We start from the raw sequence: 19,580 nt of genomic DNA, 5'->3' as shown, positions 1-19,580 counted from the left end.
AGATTTGAACATATTTGTGGTTCAGTCCATTGTAGTTGGCGTTTTTGTGTACAGCTTTACATACCATAAAATTCACCTGTTTAAAGTGTCTGATTCAGTCCTTTTTGTATGTTCACAGAATTGTGCAACCGTCACCAAGATCTAGTAAGTTTGAAACATTTCCATCATCCCAAAAAGAAATCCTATACCCATTAGTAGTCATTCCTTATTGCCCACCCTGCTACACTACCTCCAGCACTAATCTACTTTCTTTTCTATGGATTTGCCTAGTCCGGGCATTTCATATAAATGGAATCATACAGTATGTGGTCCTTTGTGACTGCCTTCTTTTACTTCGCATGATGTTTTCAGTATTCATGCATTTTGTGACGTGTAATTTTTATTTTTATTGAATGTCCCATCTTTGGCCAGTTGGAGTACCATCATGATGGCCCCTGAGTCCATTTGACTCAATTTGAGGCATCTTTGATTGCTTTTGCATCTGTTATGACAGTTTGTCCAGACTTATCTTGTACATTTTTTGCCCCAAACTAGGAAATAGCCCTTTTCTCCAAGAAGTGTTTTAGTGGAAAATGGCATTTGGAGATCACAATCTGGGCACTTAAGATGCGTATTCCTACTGAGTTAGTCATTGTTTCTAGGCCTTTTCTGTAGTTAGAGCTACAAAATAAGTTGTGCTTTTTCTTCTCCAAAAAATCGTGAGTTCATGATATACTTAAAAATCAAATTAAATGACCCAGGGACTTTTCTTCCTTGATGTTCCATCTCTGTCTCCATTTTTCCACGCTGAAAACCCCAGTTCTTGACAGCACCAACATGATTATTCATTTTCTTTTTCCCAAAGAGGAGATTGAATCCAAAATAGTCTCAGGATGATGATTCAGACAGTACCACCAACAATATGATTACTGAAAAAAGTTGATGACTTTTTGTTGTTCCTAGGGTGTATTTCGCTATGGTTGCAGAGTCAAATTACTGACAAAGTTATGGTAGTTCCTTACTGTGTAATTAGATTACACCTGGTTACACAGATTCATTTGTTTCATTTTATATCATCTTTCGCCTTCAAAAAGATTCCTAATTTGGGTCATCTGTGTTCTTAGTTTAAAGTGAATAATGTATATAGTTTGTAATTGTGTTGATTTGTTTTTGGAATGTGGCTTAAGCATACTATGAGGAAGCCAAATGGGAGTGGTGATTAGAAGGTGTGGGGTGGGATGGCTCCTTTAAATCTAAAGAAGAAAAGACTTCTTAGCTCTTGCAGGTTGTCCCGTGAAAAGATGAGTCCAGTGTTACCAGGTCTTCAGATTTTTCGAGAGTTTCTCCAGATGGTTTAGTGTTCACAACTATTTTAATTGTTATTTTATCCATGGTAAACAGAAGTTTGGGGGCATGATTCAGCTGACAGCCTGCAGGCTGTGATTTCAGGGTGCGGGTTAGGCACTAATGGGTTTAATGCTGTCTCAAGCACCCTCTCCTGAAGTGACAGTAAGCACCGTGTGGAAGAAGCCTGTGGTTCTCTGTGCCTCTTACAGAAGGATTAACTCTGGGAATTTGGAAAAGACCGCAAAAGATCAGCTATGAAGACCAGAGAATCCAGTTTTTCAACTATTTGACAAATGATTTCAGAAAGTTATCAGAAACCACAAAATATTCTTTGTTCAGTTTTGGAGACACGTAGTAGCACTGGACACAAAAGTCAGTTGGCAGGAGGTAAATAAAAAATCATGTTCGTTTGTACCATGATGTGCCTTTAGTTGTACAGATGAAGATTTTGGCCAGGTGTCATTCAGTGCTGTTGGTAATAAAATTTTCGGTGGTATAAATGCCTTGGGCAATATTGATAGGTATTGTAGGATAACATTTATATTTTAACTACTGTATAAGAATTGTCACCAGTAGTGGTAAAGGAACATCTGTGCCATGAAATTGGAGTTGGTACCATGAGTTATGTTGGTGATCTTTATATATTATTTCATTTATTCAAATTCTAAACTGTTCTGAATGAGTGGGCATTTTAACAAGTATACTAGTCCTTTTGGAGGTGGTCTTGTGAACTTTTGTTTCCCAAAATACTAGGGTAGGCGTATTTTGTAACTGGTTATAAATGTAATTTGTGGGCAACTGTATCTTCTCATTCACTTTGCTTTTAATTGTGTTGCTGCTCTTCAGCCTCTGTTCTTGAATGTACTTGCAGCCAAGCAGTTTGATCAAAGATGACAGGTTCTGTCTACACAGGAGCTTACTCCCCTGATAACGTCTATACTCTTCTGCAGCTACCTATGCCTTTGAGAACAGGAATTGTGTTTTGCGTTTTTCTTTGCCGGTATTAAAAATATAATGGGATAAACTAGGTAACTCACACTCGTGTTTCTGGCTGGAAAGATAACGTACGGTCGGTGTACGCTCATATGCTGTTTACCAAAAAGTTTGTCCCTTCAGTCACACAGCCCAGGTTCCAGTTTGCCTCCAACACCCTTGTTGGGTGAACGAGGACAGTGTCATTTGACTTCCTTGAGGCTGAGTTTCCTTATCTGTAGATGGCAAGGTTCTGAGGATGAAATTCCGTGTGTGAATGCGTGCGTTTTAACGGTACATCGTGGCCCAGGGCTGAGCTGACGGCAAGTGCTCTGGTGACAGCTCCCTTGCTTACGCTGTCTTCCTTACCTGACTTTTATGTGCCGTTTCTCACTACGCTTCACGTATCAAACTAACGCTTCAACTCCTCTGTTGGTATTTCCTATCTAGGTGTCTGTATCGGGTACACTTTGGAGTACAGTTGCCTGAAGATCAGGGAGAGTTTAATTATTTGTATATAACACCTGATAAATTGAGGCACTCAAATTTTAATTTTGATGTTGCCAAAACCTAGCTCCAGTTGAAGATTACTGAGCTGCGATTACTACTTGAGTATGTCTCAGAAGTTAAGTTCAGTTTGCAAAAGAAAGAAATTATCTGTCCGGAAAAATATATATGGAAAAGGTGGTGGGGGAAATTCAGCATTCATTGAGCTACACTGTTTGTAGGTGCAGGAACTTAAAATAGTATCTTACGAAGTTTTGCATGAGATCAGGTACTCCAGCAGCGACACAAAGCTGACTAAGGCACTGGCTGTGCCTTTCCCCTCAAGGGACTTATGATCTCTTAAGGGAGATAAGTATACAGATAGGATTTTTATCCAGTCCGAATTCGTTTGCTAGGGTTACATGACAAAGCGCCACAAACTGGGTGACTGAAACAACAGAAATGTATTGTCTCCCAGTTCTGGAGGCTGGAAGTCGGAGATCAAGGTGTCAGCACGGCTGGTCCCTTCTGAGGGCTGTGAGCGGAGGATCTGTTTCCGACCTCCCTCCTTGGCTTGAAGATTTGTTGTCTTCTCCCTGTCACTGCAGCATCTGCCCTCTATGCGTGTCTCAGTCTGTGTCCAAACTGCCCCTTTTCATAGGGACATCAGTCATATTGGATTAGGGCTCATCCCAATAACCTCATATTAACTTTTAATTACCTCTGTAGAGATCCTGTCTTCAAATAAGGCCGCCTTCTGCGGTACTGGAGGTCAGGGTTCCCATGCGTCTTTTTGGTGGGGACACATTTCACCCCGTAACATCTGAGTAGCCCCTAGAAGATAGTTCTCTGCGTTAGGAGGGCTGCAATTCTTCATTCCTCAAGGCAGAAAGAAAAAGACTAAGTTTACGTGTAAGGGGTTCTAAGGTACTATTTCCAGTCAGCTTTTAGTTTGTCTTTTGTAGCCAGAGCTCAGTCATCTTGACCCTAAAACACAGTATGTTCAGAGCGGTTCTTCCTCCTGAATTTCAGTTTTATTTTGAATCATTTCAGATGAAACTCCCAACATCTCTCACCTCTTTACTAAAGTGCCACAACCCTATTTAAAATAAGGTCAGCTTACTGTTCCTTTACCCTACTTAGTTTTTCTTTATATAGGCCTTCTCATAGCCTGACATTATAGAACGTGTAGCTCCCTGAGAGACGTTAAGGTAGGACTTTGCTGTCCCAACTTTAGCTATTCACCAGCGCAAACTAGATAGATGCAGATAAATCAGGACTAATTTTTGTCACCTCATGCTAGAATGTAAACAGTGTGACCGAGGGCTCTTTTGTTCGCTCATGGCTGCATTTCCAGTGCCTGGAAAAGTGCCTGATGTACCTATAGAGCACTCAAAAATAAGTTGAATAAATGAACAAATATTTGTTTTTCCCTTATTTCCTACATGGAATGCTAAAATTTATGTATCAGGCACTATACTAAGCATAGGATAATCATAACTTTATGATCCCTATGACGTAGATATTTTTCCTGCCCTCATTTTACACGCTGGGCAACTGAGGCACAAAGAGCTTCTTGAATTAATATTGATTGTTTATTTAAAGTCACAGAGCTCTGGTAAACTAGGGAGCCACAATCAAACCTAAGTCGCCTGCCATTGTCAGTAAGTACCTCTGCAGTGTCTCCTGCAATCTCTTTGCTTTCCAGTCCTGCTACATTTTACCACCTTCTTGCCAAAAGAATTTTCTAAAGCACTGCTTTTGTAGGATGACTGCTGCTTAAATCTCTTGATGACTTTCTTCCACTTATCAGTGCTTGACATTGGAATCTCTTCACCTTCTAGTTCCATTAGAGTACTGGTCGGGGGTGGGAGTGTCATGAACTTCACGTGCAGAGTGACGGGTCACAGCCAAAGATGAAAGAGGAGGTAGTACCTTCTCTAGGCTTTTGGGATACTGCAGTGAGCACCATAAAGTCTGTCCTCGTGAAACTTATATTCTGGGAGTGTGGAGAGAAGACAATAAAATGTCAAGTGCTAAAGAAAAATAAAGCAGGGCAAAGGGGGTAGGGGAGGGCATGCAACCAGCTGCTGTTTCATATGGCAGGGTCAGGAAGGTTCTCTGAAAAGGCAGCACTTAATAGACCTAAAGCGGTAAGGTCAGAGAGATGGATGGATTTGGAGGGCATTGAAGTTAGATCACGTAAAGCCTTGTAGGCCATTGTGAAAACATCTATTTTGAGTGTAGTGGTTGCCTAATATTGGTGCTTTATTAAAGATCACCAGTTTTTATTTGTTAAGGATGATTGTCTAAAATGCCTGTGGAAACCCATGGCTGCTGGGATTAGGAGATCACAGAGTGCCATCTAGTGGTTCTTTTTCATACATGTGGGTGGGCCTTCCAGAAAATAAGCAGGCTCTACAGAAGTTTGTGTTGCCAGCTCAGTCACATGAATAGAAAATGTGGATGCTTGAAAAAAACCTTCTTTTGTGAACTATTTGAGTGTAAGTTACAGACATTGTGCCCCTTTGCCCCTAAATACTCATGTATGCCTTTAGAACAAGGACGTTCGCTTACATAACTGCAATATAATAGTAATTACGAAAATAGGCAGTAGATTTCCTCCAGCTCTGCTATTAGTGCCCCTTTGTTTCTATTGCTGGTATTACTGCTCCATTCCAGGACCTTTCCTTAGGAAGAGCTGTTAGTTTGCTGCCATTGGCCGGATGTAAAGAACTCGCAGTAAGCAAAGAGAATCTTAATTCGTTAGCTTTGGATTAATCCAGGGATAGCTTTAATTTCTATTAAAAACAGAAGGAAGGCAATATAGTAGTACCCCCCTTATCCACAGTTTTGCTTTTTGCGGTTTCTACCTGCAATCAGTCATGGTCTGAAAATACTAAATGGAAAATTCCAGTGATAAACGATTCATAAATTTTAAATTGTAGCATGATGAAATCTCACACTATCCCATTCCATTCAGCCCAGGGCGTGAATCATCCCTTTGTCCAGTGTATCGCCCTTTAGTCACTTAGTAGCCATCTCAGTTATTAATATTAGGTCGACTCTTGTGGTATTACAATGCTTGTGTTCAAGTAACCCTTGTTTTACTTAATAATTGCCCCAAAGCCATTAACTTTTATTATAGTATATTATAATTGTTCTACTTTATTATTAGTTATTGTTCATCTCTCACTGTGCCTAATTTGTAAATTCAACTTTATAATCGGTATGTATGTATAGGACAAAACATAGTATATGTAGGGGTCGATACTGTCCCAGTTTCAGGCACCCACTAGGGGTCTTGGACTGTATCTCTGCTGGTAAAGGGATTACTGTACTGTGCCTTTTTAAACCAACTCTATTGAGGTGTGATTTACAAACAATAAAATGAACTCATTTTAAGAGTACAGTCAGTATGCATCCATGTAACCAATACCCCAGTCAAGGCTAGAACATTTTCATCACTGCAGGAACTTGCAATGTGTGTGTCTTTACATTCAGTCTCACCCTCCCCATCTGGCCCTAGGCAACCGCCAGTCTTCTTTCTGTCACTGTAGGGATTCGTTTGGCTGGTCAACATAGAGCATGTACTCCTTAGTGTCTAGCTTTTGCTCAGCATAATGATTTTGAGATCCGTTGTGTTTGTTGCATATATTAGTAGTTTGTTTCTTTTTATTGTTGAATACCAGTCTATTGCATGAATATACCTCAGTTTGTTAATGTCTTCTCCATTGGACACCTGTGGGTTTTTCTGTCCGGGGCTATTATGAACAATTTCTATGAATTCATGTATAAAATCTATGAGTGGACGTGTCTTTTTGTTTCTCTAGGATTAGAATTGCTGGAATACAGTTACATTCTGTTTAATTTTATATAAAACTGCTAATTGCAAAATGACTCCCATTTAATATTACCACCAACAGTGTATGAGAATTTCAGTCATTCCACATTTGATTTTAATTTTTACTTAAATTATTTTTCATTGATGACTAAATGCTGGACGTGCTTACTGCCTGCTTGGATGTCTTCTTCAATGAAGTCCAAACATTTTGCCCATATGCAGAGTTGTTTGACTTGTTGTGGGGTTGTAAAAAGTTTTTCATATTCTTGATACAATTCCTTTGTCAGATATATGTATTGTATTTTCTATATCTTAAAAGTATCTTTTTCTAAAACAGCTTTTTAATTTTAACAAAGTCCAGTGTTTTGTTTTTTTCCTTAATTTTTTCCTTCTATTGGTGTCTTTTGTGTTTTAGGGAATATTTGCCTACCCTAAGGTTGTGAAGATAATTTCGTAAGTTTTGGTCCGGAAGTTTTAGAGTTTTAGCTTTTACATTGATTTCTGAGGCAACGGGAGAGAGTATTGTGTCTTTTTTGTACTGTTTTGTTTTGCCCATAAAATACAGAGACGTATATAAAGAATTAAAAAAAAACTTCAACCCCCATCCACCCTTTCTCTCCCTTGAGAAAGCACAGGTTGGCTAACAGGCATTGTGTACTTCATGTACTTAAAAACACATCCATATTAGTGTATGGGTTGTTTTTTCTCCCATAAAAATGATATAAACCCTGTCTCAGCATAGTTATTATGGATATCTCCTGAGTTTACATGCAAATCTTTCCCAATCTTCTTAATTTCATTTTAAGTATTAACATTTAAATTATCTCCAATTTTTTAGTGTTACAAATAGAGCTAAAATATTCTTAAACATATTTTTTATTTATATTTTGCTGTTAAGTAAATATTCTATAGGATAGATTTCTAGTAATAGAATTCTGGTCAAATGTTATACCCATTTAATACACAGCTTACCATTTGATGTAAATTGCAAACTGTCCTCAAAATAGTAAACCAGTTTACTTGCATACTGTGGGTATGAGTATGTACTAACATTTTATTTTGTTAGCATTTTTAATTTTAATATCTTTAATTTTTGTCAATGTATTAGGGAAAAAATGGTCTCAATTTCTCATTTCCTTTATTATATAGCTTTTTTTCTCTTACTAACCATTTTATTACTGTTAAAACATCTACCTCTAAGGTGAGGATTTTAACTTTGACCAAAAGTTTAAAAGTTAGTTTGTAGATCCAAATTCTGAGTACTAACTTATACTGAAGAATTTTTTAAAGGCCTCTGACGCCCTCTGCCTCATCATGCTGTTAATATGTTAGTTGCTATTACCCTGGCCAGGAAAACTGGACCCAGGTGATGGGAAGTGATAGACCAGCATTAGGAAGCAGCGTCCATGGCTGAAGCCCCTGTTCGGTGATGGAACCAGGAAAATTAGGTAGAGAGTACCATGTTTCCCCGAAAATAAGACCTAACTGGAAAATTAGCCCTAGCGTGATTTTTCAGGATGATAGCCCCTGAACGTAAGCCCTAATGCGTCTTTTGGAGCAAACCTTAATATAAAACCAGGTCTTATTTTCGGGGAAACACGGTAGATGACGGGCCTTAGGAGAAACATTAAAATGAAGTCCATAAGAAAGCATTCCTTTTCATCAAATCAGTAAGTAAAATGACACCTTGATGTAAAATTGAAGGCTGGTTATAATTTATTAACAGGGCCAAAGAAAATAAGTCTATCCAATTCAGTAAACATTTATCAGTGTGCAAAACAAAAATGAACAAGACACAGTTTGTACTCATGAAAATTATAGTGTAGTTTCAGATTGGTGGTGCCAAAGAAAAACTAATGTTATACAGGTATTCTACCTGCTTACTAAATCTAACTGATCAGATGACAAAGAAAACACTCTTCATTCTTGAGCAAATATATGCTTTATAAAAGGAAATCTTTCCTTTGACATTCTATTTGGTGGTTTATGTAAATGGAATTCATAACTGCCTTTACTAGATTTCCATTAGCCACGAGAAAATTATTAATCACTTTATTTATTTTCATGTCAAGAAAATAGATTTAATGCTTTTCTGTGTATCTTCATTTTTTTTAATGTTTGAAGTTGTTAATCACAGAGACAACCTAAAGTTCCAACACATTAGAAATAAAAAATGCATGTGTATAGAATATTCATGTTATAAAATATTTAATAAAATACATATAATAAAAAGCACAAAGAGTTTGATTTGACCCTAATCCTTTTTCACAGTTTTTTATCATGAGAAATTTCAAAAATACAGAAAAGTTGGAAGACTAGTACAGTAAACACTTGTATACTCAGCCACCTGGATGTATTGCTTAAATGTGTGTATATAAATACTTTTATTTTTGACTGAACTATTTGAAAGTCAATTGCAAATACCAGACACTATACTAAGTATGTACTTCAGTTGCTATTGCTAAGATCAAGATGTTTTACATATTTTTCTTAGCTGTGGTAATAGTATTATGATTAATAATGGCTTGCAGCCAGTTTATATTCATATTTTGCCAGTTACCTTAATTAAACCTCATGGTTCAATTAAGGTTTTCATACTATATCTTGGGTGTACATGTTTCTTTATCTCTTCATCTAAAACTCCTTCCGCTCACTCTCCCACCCCCTTATACCATTGTTGTTTGCAAGAGGTCGGGCCAATTGTCTTGTAAAATATCCCACACTCTGGATTTGTCTGTATCCTCATGGCATTCTTTAACTTGTTCCTCAGTCTCTCTTGTATTTCCTTTAAACTGGAAGCCAGGATTAAAAGATTGATTGGGTTTCAGTTAAACATTTTGATGCGAGTATTCAAGATGGTGCTGTGCACTTCATATTGTATAGTATTTGGAATGTAATGGGAAATTTAAGCACATGGTTATTGGAATCTAGTTTTTGAATAGTTTTTAAGGTGAAACTTTTCTGCTATTCTATTATAGTGCACACCCCCTTTGATTAAATTAGAAAACTACATTAGCACTTGTGAATGCATTGAACCTGAAGGCTTTTCTGTCGCCCAAATGGGAAAACAAGTTTTGCTTTTGTTGCACACTTTCTCTTCCTGGACTGCTATTCTCAGTAGCACATAAAGAACTAGACAGGAAGTGATAGCTTTATTTCTGGATCAGCAGTACAATCTTTCTCTATATTCCTGTGTCTTTGGGTAAAATACTCAAAATAACTTTTCCTCATTTGTGCATGTACTTATTATACAAAGCAGCGGTGGACTTGAATATCCTTGTGGTTTTGAATTAGCCTAAAACAAGGAGATTTGGTCTTTTTGGTATCAGACTAATTTGAAAAGTATTTAGATGTTGTATGCAGTTTTTATAGTTGATGTTTTTGTGGCTTAAAACATGTTACTTTTAAATCTGATCCACCTTTTGGGACGGGAGATAACAACATGTTTATAATTGGAATTTCTAAACTCTATTCCTTTAGAATGCAGAAACTGTCTTTTCTGTAAGGATTTAGGCAAAATGTAATAATTTGAAGTCAAGGGATATTTTAAGATTATTGTACCTTCAAATAATTGCACGGTCATGAATGAGTTGGAGATCTCTAAATGAAATACTTTGGTGGGAAATTACATAATAAAGTTCAGACTTTTTCTTTTCTTCCTGTTATTTATTTATTTTTTTCCCTACTTGTAGTGAACAAATGCTCTTCCTTGAGAGAAGCAACGGAATTGTTTCCTGGCTGGTGTATGATAAGCACCAGGCACAGACAGAGGAGCAGTAGATAAGGAGCTACTTTATAATAAGGAAAAGCCCCATCTGTCGTTGTCACAGTGCTTTCATGTACATAATCACACAAGAAACTTCACTGAAATCACTTAAATATATATTTTTTTTAAAAGGCAAGCAACAGAATAAGATCCCTTACTTATTGACAGGAATAGGGATAGAATGAGTGTGTTATGGCTTTTAGTGTCCTAATAAGTGATGTTCCTGCTAAATATGAGAGGATTCTAGAGGTGGTGGTGATTCAGTCATGACAAGAAGTGCCACTCTAAAAGGGAAAGTGAAAAAGAACCTCCAAGTATTTTCTAAGTCCCGAATACTTGTATCTAAAAATGTATCATATCTTGAAATTAATTGTAATTAGGATAAATGCTGGTACTGTTATTGGTTCCTTTCTCCCAAAATTTTTAAATTGCATTCCTCAGACTAGCTGCCAGTATTTGTTAATATCAGAGAATCAGAGAAAAGCTCCAGTCAAGAACTCCAGTCCAAAGAAACTATCCAAACTTCTCTATATGAAATAATAATAATAGCACTTGTTGCCAGACACTATTCTAAGCTTTTTGTGGGAACTAACTCATTTAATGTTAACAGCAACCTTATAAACTTGGTGCTTTTATTTTTATGACTTTATGGAAAAGGAAATAGACTCAGAGGTTAATTAAGTTAATTGCCTAAGATCACACAGGAAGTAAGTAGCGAAGCCAAGATTTGACCATAGACGAGTTATGACGGAGTCCATGCTCTTACCCGCCATGTTATAATGTCTCTCATGATACATGATAAATGATTGGCACTGAGCTTCTGGAAGAGGGGAGACAAAAGGGCACATGTGTCTGTAGAATTTAAGGCCTTATGATCAATTCATATAGAGGAAAATCTATTTTCTTTTTCCACTTAATGTGAATTGCCATGGATTCCCTGATACCGGTAACTTAATCTTATTGGGACTATGCAGATGAAGGAGTAATGCTAACTCCTTCCTTTTCTGCAAGTGTTTGGTGTACAGTGTCTTTGTTATCATTTATGTTGTGTTTTGGAAAATCTTAACTGGAGCCAGAGGTCAGAGGGCTCTAAGAGGGAGGTCTTGGGGAAAACACCCAGACAAGACTCTTATGCTTGAAGACAATGGAAGAATCTGGCAATGTGATAAATTTCTAAAAAAAAAGAAAAAAAATAGTAATGGATACTCTAGAAGTTCATTGAGTAGAAACATTTTCAAGTATAGTAAACATTCAAAGTGGAATGTATTGATTAAGGGGTACAAGTCAGTGATCATTTTAGCAATTACAATTTTTACCTCAAATGAACAAATTGGTAATCAATTTTTACATAAATGAAGATCATTTATACAGCCAATAAATTTACCCAGCCCTCTTGTTGGATGTTTATGTTTCCAGGTTGTTCGAAGAGATTATCTCTCTTGGTTTAAAAAAAGAGAGTGGCAACCTTTGTAATTAAAAGCTACACGGTTCTCTGTCCCTCCCTTTCCCCAGTCAAAGGTGTACTTCCTAAGGCAACTACTTTTACCTGTTTCTTTGTGGATTGTTCTTTTGTAGGGTTTTTTTATTGAGATATAAATGACCTATAGCAGTATTGCTTTCGTGTTCTTTTGTTTAGATACACATCTTCAGCATACTTATTGCTATTTGTTGTTTCATCAGCTTTAGCTATTACCATCGATTCATGCTATGATTAAGGAAGATTTAATTTACTTATGCTACCTCCACTGTTTCTCCCCCTTGCTCCCAATAAAGTACTAGTTTCAGATCCAGTTTTTTAACAGCTTTTTTGGGGTACACTTCACATACCATAAATTCACCTATCTAAAATGTACAATTCGGTATATTCACAAAGATCTCGGTTGTATCACAATCTAAATTTAGAACATTTTCATCACCCACCCACCCCTCAAAAAACCCAAGCCCGTTAGCAGTCACTCACCCTTACACCCTTCTTCCAGCTTCTGGCAACCACTAATCTTTCTTTCTCTATGAATTTGCCTATTCTGGACATTTCATATAAATGGAATAATACATGTGGTCTTTTGTGTCTACCTTCTTTCACTTAGTATAATGTTTTCAGGATTCATCCATGTTGTAGGATGTGTCGGTATTTCATTCCTTTTTATGGATGAACAGTAATCTATCGTATGGATGTTCCACCGTTTGTTTATCTGTTCATCAGTTGAAAGGACATTTGGGTTGTTTCCATTTTGGGGCTATTACGAATAATGCTGTTGTGGACATTCATGCACAATTTTTTGTGTGGGCACATGTTTTCATTTCTCTTGGCTATATACCTAGAAGTAGAATTACTTGGTTATATGGTAATTCTAATGTGTAACATTTTGAGGAACTGACAGTTTTGCAAAGTTGTTGCGCCATTTCTCATTTCCACCAGCAGTGTATGAGGGTTTCAGTTTCTTCACATCTTCACTTGTTGTTGTCTGTCTACATCCACTTTTGATTACTTGGTAACTTTACTTCAACCTTTATGTAGTGTAAGCCCTAATTTTTTACCCCCAATACTATAAGTACCTGACTTAAGCTTTGATTGCCAAGACATTCATTTCAAAGAGGCATCCACTCAAAGACAGCTATCTTGCCAGCCACAGAACTAGATAAAGACCTGGGCAGGGCGTCCCCCTGCACCCCCCCCCCCAAGGTTCCTTTGTTTTAGAGATCTTGACTTATTTCAGTAACTGACCTTTGGGGCTACTTGTTTGTTTTCTCTTTCTATGCTTTTAAATTCACCAATAAAGAGTGAGCCCCCGAATCCCTGGGCGCCCACCCTCAAACCCGGTGAAAAGCAGCATCCCAAGCCCCACCCCCCCACCCCTGTGTGTGCATGCTTCCTTTTTCCTCCCTCCCTCTTCCTCTCCACCTACTCCCCATGACCTCACTGTGTGGTCCCAGGTGTGCTGTGTAATTTCCAGGGCCTGTGAGTGAGAAACCTGTGTCTTTTCAAAGTTTGCGGTGATTATTACTGAAAATCTTGCAATCATAATAAGAACCACAAAGCCTGGCTCAGCCATAACATTGGTTATTAATAGGCTGAGACCAGTACAAAACAAGTTTTAGGATTTGCTATGTATAATATGTCATCTGCAAATAGTAATAGTTTTACTTCTCCCTTTTCAGTTTGGATACCTTTTATTTCTTTTTCTTGCCTAGTTGCTCTAGTTAGGACTTCCAGTACTATGTTGAACAGAAGTGGCAAGAGTGGGCATCTTTCTCTTGTTTCTGATCTTAAAGGAAAGGCTTTCAACTTTTCACCATTGAGTATGATTTTAGCTGTGGGCTTATCATATGTGGCTTTTATTATGTTTATTATGTTGAAGGTGCGTTCCCTCTATACCCACATTGTTGAGAGTTTTTATCATAAAGGATGTTGAATATTGTCACATGCTTTTTCTACATCTGTTGAGATGATCATGTGATGTTTATGCTTCATTTTGTTAATGTGGTGTCTCACATTGATTGATATGTGGATATGGAACGATCCTTGCATCCCTGGAATGAACCCCCCACACCCAATCATGATGTATGATCCTTTTAATGTATTATATTTGATGTGCTAATATTTTGTTTAGGATTTTTGCATTTATGTTTATCAGAGATATATTGAACCATCCTTGCATCCTTCGAATAAATTCCATTTGATCATGGTGTATGATCCTTTTAAAGTATTGTTGACTTCAGTTTGCTAATATTTTGTTGAGTATTTTTGCATCTATATTCGTTAGGGATATTGGCCTTTCTTTTCTTGTAGCATCCTTGTCTGGTTGGGTAGCGCTAGCCTTTTAAAATGAGTTTGTAGAGGTCCATTCTCTTCTATTTTTTGGAAGAGTTTGAGAAGGATTAATAATAATTCATTGAATGTTTGGTGGAATTCACCAGGGAAGCCATCTGGTCCTGGACTTTTGTTTTTTGGGAGGTTTTTGATTCCTGATTCAATCTCCTTACTGGTAATTGGTCTGTTCCATTTTCTATTTCATCATGACTCATGTTTGGTGGGTTGTATGTTTCTAGGAATTAATCCATTTTTCTAGGTTGTTCAATTTGGTAGTGTGTAGTTGTGTTCATAGTAGTCTGTTATGATCCTTTGTGTTTCTGTTATCATTTGGAACATCTCTTTCATTTCTGATTTTATATATTGGAGTCCTCTCACTTTTTTTCTTGATAAATGTAATTAAAAGCTTAATTTTATCTTTTTAAAGAACCAGCTCTTAGTTTCATTGATATTCTCTATTGTCTTTTTTAGTATCTGATTATTTATTTCTGCTCTAATCTTTGCTATTTCCTTCTTTTTGCTGAGTGGGGGCTTTGTTTGGTTTTTGTCCCCTAGTTTCTTGAGGTATAAAGGTATATTGTTTATTTGAGACTTCCTGTTTCTTGAGGTAGGCATTTATTGCTATGAACTACCCTCTTAGAACTGCTTTTCTGTATCCCATAAGTTTTGGTATATTTCCATTTTCATTTGCCTCAAGGTAATTGTTTTTTTTCTCTTTTGGTTTCTTCTGTGACCCATTGGTTGTTCCGTAGCATGTTAAATCTCCACATATTTTGTGAATTTTCCAGTTTCTTTGTGTAATTAATTTCTAGTTTCATACCATTATTGTCAAAGGCGCTTGATGTTATTTCAATCCTCTTAAATTTATTAAAACTTGTTTTGTGGCCTCACATACGATCTGTCCTGGAGAATGTGTCATGTGATCCTTAAAAGTGTGTATTCTGTTGGCTTTGGAAGGAATATCTGTAGATAACCTGTTAAATCCATCTGGTCTAACAAGGTAAGGCCATTGTTTCCTTATTTTTCCATCTGGATGATCTAGGCATTGATCTAAGTGGGGTATAAAGTCTCCTACTATTGTATCGCTGTCTATTTCTCTCCCTTTAGCTCTGTTAATATTTGCGTAATATATATTGAGGTGCTCCTATGTTGGGTGCATAAATACTTAAAAATGTTCTATCTTCTTGTTTTATTGACCCCTTTATCATTATGTAGCAACCATCTTTGTCTCTTATTACAATCTTCCTTTTAAAGTCTATTTTGTCTGATACAGGCATAACTACTCCAGCTTTCTTTTGGTTTCCATTTGCATGGAATACCTTTTCCATCCCTTCACTCTCAGTCTGTGTGTGTCCTGAGATCTACATAAATAGGGAGAATGTTTCTATCCTTATCTGGTAGTTTAGCTTTAGGGAAATAATTATTATAAATACAGAATAAAGATTATCCAAAAATATTCAATAGCTTTATTTTTAGTAGTGAGAAATTAGAAACAAGTTAAATGTCCAGCTGAGCAGAATGTGTTACAGTAAGTGGTCCTTCGTCTAAAAGAAATATATAAGATTTAAGAGATTGCATAGGATTGAAGGAAAAAGTTTACTATGAAGCAGGATACAGATTTTTCATATAGTATGTGATTACAAATATATTTTTTATAAAAATACAATGAAATAACTGGAAGAAAATCTAATAGTTTTACCAACGACTATGTTTGGATATTATAATTTAAGTAATTTTTCCCTTTGTAGTTTTACATATTTTTTCCAGATTTTATTTAATCGTGTATTGACTTTAATTTTCTTAAAGTCCTTTTCTTCTGTCCATTTGGATTAAACATGTTTTTACTGTTTCTTAGATCTGAAACTCAGCACCGAGGCTCTGCTCCCCACTCTGAAAGTGATCTACCGGAACAGGAAGAGGAGATTCTGGGATCTGATGATGATGAGCAGGAAGATCCCAATGATTATTGTAAAGGTAAAGCTTTCTGTAAGGAGATTCTAAGTAAGCCATGATCCATGTATATGCAGTTTCTCATTTGAATGTCTGTTCATCGTAAACAGTGTCGATGCTTTCTGCTTAATGCATTTTTTGGTCTAAGTATATAGGAAGTAGTATTTCCTCTTAGTGTGTCTTAATTTATTAAAGCTTAGTTTTATATTAAATTTGTTTTTACCTTTTTTTCTCCTTAAAAATAATGGTGCATAATTACCTTAGAAAATTTCAGAAATATGTTAAACAAAAAGAAAATAAAAGCGATCTTTATTGCTATCACCCAGAAGTAACCAGTGATAAGATCTGGTATGTAGACTTTTGCATAACAGCTTTTCATAGTTTTTCCTCATTGTGATGATTGCTAAGGTAAGTTAAAATGGAATTATAGATACTTAAACTGTGTCATAAGGTTGCCTGATAGCTCTTCTGTTTCTTTATGAGACTTTCTAGTATTCTTAGGTAGAACTTATAACAGAATGTATCTTACCACCTAGAAGAACTTGGCTCTTCTCAGCGGGCAAAGAGAGGTGTTTACAATACCTTGATTCCTGCCACTGTTGGCAGGATTTTTAGGCCTTCTGGTTTTCTTTGTGTTGTATTTTAAAGAAGCAAACCCTGTTTACGTTTTTGTTTTCTTTTAAGTTTAGCAAACGGAATTCATTGATTTTCCCACCTAAAAAATATCCTGGGACTGTAACTATAAACAGATTTATATGTTTAGATAAGTCTGTTGGATTACTGAGGGGCAGGAATATTGTGACACATAACCTTATTGTTGTTTAAGGGCATCTCATTTTTTTACGTAGCTATTGATTGTTCTGCAAAGCGCCACTTGCTCACTCTAAATCATTAATCTTATTCTCTTAAGATTTATTTTTTTGTAACATGAGCTCAATAATATTGTGTTGCTAACTTGACTTAAATTTTTCTTCTGTTGAATTGATTGTATAGAAGAAACCATTTTTATTTGATATAAGGTGTATAGATGTTGAAAAATGGGAGTGAGATACCTTTTCATACTACTTAAGTGACTGTTTCCCTCCTGTTGTTTCTTCTAGGAGGTTATCATCTGGTGAAAATTGGAGATCTATTCAATGGGAGATATCACGTGATTCGAAAGTTGGGCTGGGGACACTTTTCAACAGTGTGGTTATCATGGGATATTCAGTAAGTTTTAGTGGTCCTGGAAAATAATTAGTTAGGGGATGCCTAAATGTTTTTGCCTGATTTTCCAGAGATGATCTGGGCTTCAGTCTAACTCTAGACTGACTTTTTAATCAGAATTTTATAGTTGATAATTTTTATGTTTCTGGGCAAATGACTTTTTTCTGGTGAAGAAGACCTTAGAGAACAAAGTTTAATTAAAGGAGCATCAGAAAGACACTTAGAACTCCCAAATTCAAAGCATTACAACTATTTAATGAAAGTATGGTATGTAAATTCATAGTTTTTCCTCACTGGAGAGGAGTTGAATTTTTAGATGATGTCCTACCATGTTTCCCCGAAAATAAGACCTAGCCGGACCATCAGCTCTAATGCATCTTTTGGAGCAAAAATTAATATAAGACCCGGTATTATATTAATGTATTACATTCGACCCGGTTTTATATCGTATTAAAATAAGACCTGGTCTTATATTAATTTTTGCTCCAAAAGACACATTAGAGCTGATGGTCTGGCTAGGTCTTACCTTCGGGGAAACACGGTAGACCAACTTAATGTGAAATTATTTTTTTATATACATATTTTTTAACAGATTTGCTCAGCCATACAGCCTAAAACTATTCTCTACATGAAAATCACAGGCAGTTAAACATTGGATGTTTATCTAAATATATACTGTCTATCTTTGATGAGACAGTAATTTCTCTATGCAATTTATTTTTTATTAGTCTGTTTTCATCCAAGTATTTCTTCTGGCTTCTTACAGGAAAGTACTATAGCTTTTAACCTTTTAGCTTTTACCATACAAATATATAGGATACTTCTGATTTGGTGGGGTTTCCCACCTATTTATCCCCATTTCATGGTTTTACTTGGATTCAAGGAGACATTAAGGTAGATTTTAACGTAGAGAAAATGTTTGGTGACTGACATTTCCCCAAGAACAGATTTTCTTCTTCCTGTACATTAACTCTGGCCAGTTAATTAAGAGGTGCAGGTGATCCCATAGAAGTAGCCTGTGTTTGAATATAGGGAAACATGAAATCAGCATTGATACTTTTGTCACTGTCTCCCAGTTATAGCTAAACCTTAGCTCCTAAAGTAAGGATAAGACATTTAGTCTTAATTGCCTATGTTTGTTTCTTAGGGGAAAGAAGTTTGTGGCCATGAAGGTAGTTAAAAGTGCTGAACATTACACTGAAACAGCACTAGATGAAATCCGGTTGCTGAAATCAGTGAGTATTAGAGCATATGTGTGAAATGCAAAGCATTAAATAAAATGAGTTTTATTGAATTAAGACATACCAAGTGTACATTCTTTAGCATGGCTAATTTTTACTGTAAAGTTCCAATATTTACTAAAGAAGTAGAGGAAGATGACAGTATTTACACATTCTGTGCATGTGGTAGAGAACTGGTGGAATATGCTATCGTGGGAATTTTCCCTATATATGCATCAAAAAAACCTTCAAATAAACGAAAACGTTTATTGAGCATGTTTTATGTGCCAGATAGCACAGAATGGTTCCTACTATGGTTAAAAGGAAAGTTGTGTGAATAAATATATAATATCTGTCTTATGTTTTAAAATGTTATACAAATAGACGTTATATTTATTAATTCCTTTATACCTGGAAACTTGGGCAAATTTATTAAACACTTATTTTCAAGTTTGTTATAAACTAGGAAGATGTCAATGTAGTAAAAGGAGCTTAAACTCAGAAAACCTGGGTTTTAGGATCAGCTCTGTCCCAATATATCCTGCAAATCATCATTTTATTTCTTCTGAGCCTTACCGTGTTTCCCCGAAAATAAGTCCTAGCCGGACCATCAGCTCTAATGTGTCTTTGGAGTAAAAAGTAATATAAGATCCAGTATTATATTATGTTATATTATATTATGTTTATTATATTATATATAAGACCCAGTATTATATTATAAGACCCAGTGTTATGTTATGTTATACCTGGTATTATATTACATTATATTACACTATATTACATTATATTACACCCGGTCTTATATTAATTTTTGCTCCAAAAGACACATTGGAGCTGGTGGTCCGGCTAGGTCTTATTTTTGGGGAAACACAGAAGATTTTCCATTTGTAAAGAGACAATGTTAGACCAGGAGAGGTCTAAGGAAGTACTTTTCAAAGTGCCAGTCCAACAAGATAAGGAGCTTGTGCCCAAAAGCAAATTAATGTACTGCTTCCTTCA

General features: G+C 36.2%; 1 protein-coding gene across 3 annotated transcripts in view; it reads left to right on the top strand.

Moving 5' to 3' along the window:
- Positions 1-19,580, top strand: part of SRPK1 (SRSF protein kinase 1) — a 64,464-nt gene that overhangs the window by 7,101 nt on the left and 37,783 nt on the right. For all 3 annotated transcript variants that reach the window (XM_074332855.1, XM_074332854.1, XM_019738815.2), the window contains 3 exons: positions 16,061-16,179; positions 17,256-17,364; positions 18,509-18,596. In XM_074332855.1, coding sequence (XP_074188956.1) covers positions 16,061-16,179; positions 17,256-17,364; positions 18,509-18,596 — 316 coding nt within the window. The remainder of the gene's footprint in view (positions 1-16,060; positions 16,180-17,255; positions 17,365-18,508; positions 18,597-19,580) is intronic.

This window comes from Rhinolophus sinicus, linkage group LG05 (genome assembly GCF_036562045.2).
Source record: "Rhinolophus sinicus isolate RSC01 linkage group LG05, ASM3656204v1, whole genome shotgun sequence".
NCBI lineage: Eukaryota > Metazoa > Chordata > Mammalia > Chiroptera > Rhinolophidae > Rhinolophus > Rhinolophus sinicus.
The sequence above is the reverse complement of the archived record's forward strand: the minus strand, read 5'-3'. Positions and strand labels throughout refer to the sequence as shown.